The sequence below is a fragment of the Lepidochelys olivacea genome (assembly GCF_965140295.1).
Source record: "Lepidochelys olivacea isolate rLepOli2 genome assembly, chromosome: 14".
In the NCBI taxonomy this organism is placed as follows: domain Eukaryota; kingdom Metazoa; phylum Chordata; order Testudines; family Cheloniidae; genus Lepidochelys; species Lepidochelys olivacea.
Window position 1 is genome coordinate 1,311,917 of NC_140424.1, and position 6,655 is coordinate 1,318,571.

The following is a 6,655-nucleotide window of genomic DNA, read 5'->3' on the forward strand; positions in this document are numbered from 1 at the left end:
GGGGCAGTGCCAGACTTCAGACACAGAGAGCCCGGCCTGGGGGGTGACCCACAGGGAACAGCCTACAGCATCTGCCCGTGCAGCTGTCCTCCAGTCCTCCCCACACGCCCCACCACTCTTCCCAAGCCAAGGAAAGTGATCCTTGCCTCGCTCCCCACACTGGGGGGGCCCCCTCCCTCACTGCCCCACAGCCCAGCAGCCCCAACCCCTGGCAGTGCCTAGGGGGCAGCTATCCCCCCCACCACCCTGCACTGCCCCCCATTCCACAGCCCTATACCCACCCACCCCCCGACCCTGCACTGCCCCCCATTGCACTGCCCTATACCCCCCAGCCCCCCTGCACTGCCCCATACCCCCAGCCCCCCTGCACTGCCCCCCATTGCACTGCCCTTTACCCCCAGCCCCCCTGCACTGCCCTATACTCCCCCAGCCCCCCCGCAGTACCCCCCATTGCACTGCCCTATACCCCCCAGCCCCCCTGCACTGCCCCCCATTGCACTGCCCTATACCCCCCAGCCCCCCCACAGTCCCCCCATTGCACTGCCCTATACCCCCCAGCTCCCCTGCACTGCCCCCCATTGCACTGCCCTATACCCCCCAGCCCCCCTGCACTGCCCCATACCCCCAGCCCCCCTGCACTGCCCCCCATTGCACTGCCCTATACCCCCCAGCCCCCCTGCACTGCCCCATACCCCCAGCCCCCCTGCACTGCCCCCCATTGCACTGCCCTATACCCCCAGCCCCCCTGCACTGCCCCCCATTCCACAGCCCTATAACCTCCCACCCCTGACTCTGCACTGCCCCCCATTGCACTGCCCTATACCCCCCCAGCCCCCCTGCACTGCCCCCATTGCACTGCCCTATACCCCCCCAGCCCCCCTGCACTGCCCCCCATTGCACTGCCCTATACCCCCCCAGCCCCCCTGCACTGCCCTATACCCCCCAGCCCCCCCGCAGTACCCCCATTGCACTGCCCTATACCCCCCAGCCCCCCTGCACTGCCCCCCATTGCACTGCCCTATACCCCCCAGCCCCCCCACAGTCCCCCCATTGCACTGCCCTATACCCCCCAGCCCCCCTGCACTGCCCCCCCATTGCACTGCCCTATACCCCCCCAGCCCCCCTGCACTGCCCCCCATTGCACTGCCCTATACCCCCCAGCCCCCCTGCACTGCCCCCCATTGCACTGCCCTATACCCCCCAGCCCCCCTGCACTGCCCCCCCATTGCACTGCCCTATACCCCCCAGCCCCCCTGCACTGCCCCCCCATTGCACTGCCCTATACCCCCCCAGCCCCCCTGCACTGCCCCCCATTGCACTGCCCTATACCCCCCAGCCCCCCTGCACTGCCCCCCCATTGCACTGCCCTATACCCCCCAGCTCCCCTGCACTGCCCCCCATTGCACTGCCCTATACCCCCCAGCCCCCCTGCACTGCCCCCCCATTGCACTGCCCTATACCCCCCCAGCCCCCCTGCACTGCCCCCCATTGCACTGCCCTACTGCCCCCCCAGCCCCTAGCAGTGCCCAGGGGGCAGCGCTCCCCGCCACAGCCCGGTTCCCCCCCCCGGCCCCCGCGCTCACCGTAGCCGCTCTCCTCCTCCATGCTGCCCGCCGCGGCCGCCCGGCTGCCTCTAGCGGCGGCTCCCCGCGCTCGCTCCCGCCCCGGCCCGGCCCGCCTGGGGGCGGAGCTCACCGGCGGGGAGGGGCGGGGCCTCCGAAGCCGGGCCGGGAGCGGCCAGGGGCTGGGCCCACGTGATGCCGGGGAAGGGGCGGGGGAGCGAGCGTGAGCAGGGTCCGGGGGTCCTTCTGGCTCAGGGAGGGGCGGGGCCTGGGAGCCAGGACTCCTGGGTTCTCTCCCCAGCTCGGGGAGGGGGCTGGGGTGGGGGGGAAGCCAGGACTCCTGGGTTCTCTCCCCAGCTCGGGGAGGGGGCTGGGGAGGAGCCAGGACTCCTGGGTTCTCTCCCCAGCTCGGGGAGGGGGCTGGGGTGGGGGGGAAGCCAGGACTCCTGGGTTCTCTCCCCAGCTCGGGGAGGGGGCTGGGGAGGAGCCAGGACTCCGGGGTTCTCTCCCCAGCTCGGGGAAGCCAGGACTCCTGGGTTCTCTCCCCAGCTCGGGGAGGCGGCTGGGGAGGAGCCAGGACTCCTGGGTTCTCTCCCCAGCTCAGGGAGGAGTCTGGGGTGGGGGGAAGCCAGGACTCCTGGGTTCTCTCCCCAGCTCGGGGAGGGGGATGGGGAGGAGCCCTGCAGGACTCCTGGCTTCCATTCCCAGCTCTGCCTGACTCTTTGTATGACCTCAGGTAAGTCACTTCATCTCTGCCTCTCTTCCCCCAGCCCTACGGTGGGGATAATGTTCAGCCCCAACCTGCCTCCCTGCCGTCTTGTGAGCTGAATTCATTGTGGCCGAAGGCTTTGGGGTGCTGGGGCGGGAAGGCCTGCACCCATATGCCCCAAAGGCTCTAGAAATCTCCCGTTTAAAGTGCCACTTTCCGGTTAAAGGGTTTATCCGCTACCAGACATCGGGTGTTCCAGCGTGGCCGGAGCTAGGCAGACTCAGCCAGGCAGTTATGGCACAGGGGCTGGGCCGGGGCTCACCCTAGGGCAGACGAAGAGCTGCCCCACGAAGAAGTAACGACTCATCAGCCAGCATAGAGCTGGCCCCGGGCACAGCTCATTTCAAGCTGCAACCCAGCCCCAGATCTTAAGAATGACAGATACTGACGGGCGACATGGCAGAGCCGGGGCAGCGTCTAAAAGAAGCAAGTAAGGGTGCAGCCAGGCCGGCAGTGGGAGCGAGACGAACTCAGAGAGGAGAATACATGGAGACTTGTTGAAGAGAGGAAAGAATTAAAGAAGAGAATTCAGTAAAAGAACGATTCTGCAACAAGACTACGCGGATGAGACATGGAAGTTAAAAGACCAGCCAGCAGAGCTGAGCAAATGGATGGAAAATAAAGCAAGAGGAGCTGAGGTGGTGTATAAGAGAGGGGAGTCTTCTAGTCTCTAAACAACTGACATCACAATTCTCAAATCATTGTGGCAGCATGAAAGCTTGAGATGGTACAATTTGAACAACAAAGGAAGGACAGAAAGCCCTTAACAGATTTGAGACTGTTGTCAGGTCTCTCTTCTGTTGTCTTTTCTCCAGGCTAAACAGGCCCGGTTTTTTAACCTTTCCACATAGGTCAGGTTTTCTAAACCCTTTTGTCATTTTTTTTTGCTCTTCTGTGGACACTCTCCAATTTGTCCATATAATTCCTTGCATTGGAAACAGCACTCCATCTGATGCCTCACCAGTGCAGAGTAGATCAGAACAATTACATCCCATGTCTTAGAGACGACATGCCTGTTAATACACCCCAGAACGATGTTAGCCTTTTTCCCAACTGCAGCACATTGGCTCATACTCAATTTGGGATCTACTATAACCCCCAGATCCTTTTCAGTGGTACAATCCAGTTTCTCCCCATTGTGTAGTTGATTTTTCCTTCTTAAGTGTAGTACTTTGCACTTGTCTTTGTTGATTTCAGACCAATTCTCCAATTTGTCAAGGTCATTTGAATTCAAACCCTGTCCCCCAACATGCTTGCAACCTCTCCCAGCTTGGTGTTATCTGCAAATTTTATAAACATACTCTCCATGCCATTATCTACATCATTTAATGAAAATATTGAATAGTACCAGACCCAAGGCAGACCCTTGCAGGATCCTGCTAGATATGTCCTCCTAGTTGACACCCATGGTTTGCTGTCAAACTGTAGTAAATCTGAGTGCAAGTTTTCAGCAAGTTGTGCACCCACCTTACAGTAATTTCATGTAGCCCACAGTTCCCTAATTTGCTTATGAGAATGTCATAGGGGACTCCATCAAAAGCCTTACTAAAAATCAAGATATGTCTACAGCTTCCTCTCGCTCCCTTAGACCACTAAGCCTGTCAAAGAAGGAAATTAGGTTGGTTCAACCTGATTTGTTCTTGACAAAACTATTTGAGCTATTACTAATTACACTATAGCTGCTTACAAGATGATTGTTTAATAATTTGTTCCAGTATCTTTCCAGGTATCAAAGTTAGGCTGACTAGTCTATAATTCCCTGGGTCCACTTTGTTCCCCTTTTAAAAGATAGGTACTGTTTGTCCTTCCCCAGTCCTCTAGCATCTCTGGGAGTTCTCAAAGATAATTACTAACAGCTCCAAGATTACTTCAGCTAGGTCTTTAAGTACTCCAGGATGACTTGAATAATCTAATTTACCTAAATATTCTTTAACATGTTCTTTCCCCCATCTTAATGTGAATTGCATTGAGTATCTGGTCATAATTAACCTTTTTAGTGAAGATTGAAGCAAAATAGGCATTAGACACCTCAGCCTTCTTGATTTCATGCATTATTAGCTTTCCTTCCCCACTAAAGTAGAGGGCTTACATGTTACTCTGACTTTCTCTTGCTCCTAATGTATTTATAGACTCTCTTCCTATTGCCTTTTAGTTTGCTTGCTACCTGTAATACAGTTTGTGCCTTACCGTTCTGATTTTGTCCTTACCTGCTTGTGCTATTCTCTTGTACCTCTCCTTAGCAATGGGTTCACATTTCCACTTTCTGTAGGATTCTCAGGTCATTAAAGAGTTCCTGCTGGAGCCATACTGGCCTCATACTAGTCTTCCTCTCTTTCCTTTACACCTTTAATATTGTGTCTCAGACTGCCAGACCTCCTGAACTCCTTTTTTCCTTGGATTTTCTCTCTTACCCACCAGTTCTCAGAGTTCGTTAATCAGCTTTTTTGAAGTCCACTATCCATATTCTGCAGCTCTCACTCATTCCTTAGAATCATGAAATCTCTCATTTCATGTTCACTTTCACCCAAATCGCCTTCAGTCTTCCACTTTGCTACCAATTCCTCCATTAGTCAGACCCAAGTCTGAACCAGCTGTCTGGCTGGGTACTTCCTCCACTTTCTGAAACCAGTTGTTCCCTACACATTCTAACAATTTACAGCAAAATGCAAAATTTCTGGATTACTTTTCTAGCAGGTGCCTGGGTAATTAAAGTCCCTCATAGAATCACAGAGCTGGAAGGGACCTCAGGAGGTCATTTAGTCCAACCCCCTGCTCAAAGCAGGGCCAATCCTCAGTTTCTGCCCCAGATCCTGACATGGCTCCCTCAAGGATTGAGCTCACAACCCTGGGTTTCGCAGGCTGCTGCTCAAACCACTGCGCTATCCCTCCCCTCATTAGTACCCAGCCTTGGGTTTGGGGTATTTGTCCTTTGTTCTAGAAAGGACTCATCCATTGCCTCTTCCTGATTTGGTGTGCTCTCGTACAGGGGCTCTTAACCTTTTTCTTTCTGAGACACCCCCATCCCCCCAAACACGCTATAAAAACTTAATGGCCTACCTGTGCCACAAGTGTTTTTCTGCATATAAAAACCAGGGCCTGCATTAGGGGGCAGCAAGCAGGGCAGATTTTAAGGCAGCATGGCTTTGACTTTCTGCCCTGAGTCCTAATGCATCTAATGCCAGCCCTGCTTGGTGGACCCCCTGAAACCTGCTCACAGGCCCCCAGGGGGCCTTAGATCCCTGGCTGAGAACTGCTGCTCTAGTAGACCCCGACTAGGTCACCCCTATTTTTTCCCCCTTTTATCTTTACAAAACTTGCAGCTGATCTGCCTCTCACCGCCTTCTGGACCTCCTAGCACGTGTATTATACATCAATAATATATACCTCTGCTTCTTTTTCCCACCTGTCCTTTCCGCTTTACTCCTGAGAGTTACCCCACCACATCTCTGTGATGCCAGTTAAGTCTTAATTTAGCTTACAGACTAAGATTTCCAGTTCTTCCTGTTTGGTCCCCGTGCCCCTTGTGGGCTGTTCAGCGGGCATAGCTGGTGCTATTTGTACAGGGCCTAGCACAATGGGGCACTCCTGCAATAAGCATGATTAATAGAGGAGCAATGACACTAGGGTAGCAAGAACAGCCTGCCTGCCTGCCCCAGCAAGTAGAAATGAAGACAAAGGAGAGCTCACTCCGCAAATCAAGGCAGTTTGTGCATTGCTAGGGACAGAGGCGTGCAGAGGAAGTGGGGGGGGGGGGGGCGCGGCTGATGAGGCCAGCAGCTGTTTCCAAGGAGGATGGCAGCAAATCCAATACGGACAATTCCTCCCCCATACACAGTGGGCTGGGGAGGCACCTGCTGACCTTCTGTTTAAGGGTAGTACTGAAGAAAGCTGCTTTTGTGAAGCCAGTGGGGTTCTCCCCATCTCTGAACAGACATGGCCATGGACCTGGTTTACTGCAAGTTACCCCTACATGCAGAGTGCTCCTGGGCAAGGTAGACTACTAGCCAATGTTGTGAGAGCCCCTTTGGATACAGAGATTAAAGGTGATCAGCTAAGGCTTTAAAGAGCGTGGCTTTGTGCAGTGTAACACCAATCCCTCCGCCAGTGGCCGCTTCCCCTTCTGCGCAGCAGGGATGTGCATGGCCCCCTGCCCCACAATAGGAAGCTATTTCCCTGAGTCACAAAACATTCGCTGGCAGCTGTTCTGGGATCAGAGATGCACAGAAGCCTTCTGAGGTTAGAACACAATCTTTAGCAGAGACAGGTCTCCCCAGGCAGATGCATGAGTCTGCTACTTCCTAGGCTCTTCTCCCTCCCCAGCCAG

General features: G+C 55.1%; 1 protein-coding gene across 1 annotated transcript in view; it reads right to left on the minus strand.

The window, feature by feature from the left end:
• The window catches only part of CYTH1 (cytohesin 1), a 42,768-nt gene extending 41,060 nt beyond the window's left edge, over positions 1 to 1,708 (minus strand). The window contains exon 1 of the mRNA XM_084646607.1: positions 1,584 to 1,708. Coding sequence (XP_084502733.1) covers positions 1,584 to 1,605 — 22 coding nt within the window. The 5' untranslated portion in view covers positions 1,606 to 1,708. The remainder of the gene's footprint in view (positions 1 to 1,583) is intronic.
• Between the last annotated feature and the right edge of the window lie 4,947 nt (positions 1,709 to 6,655).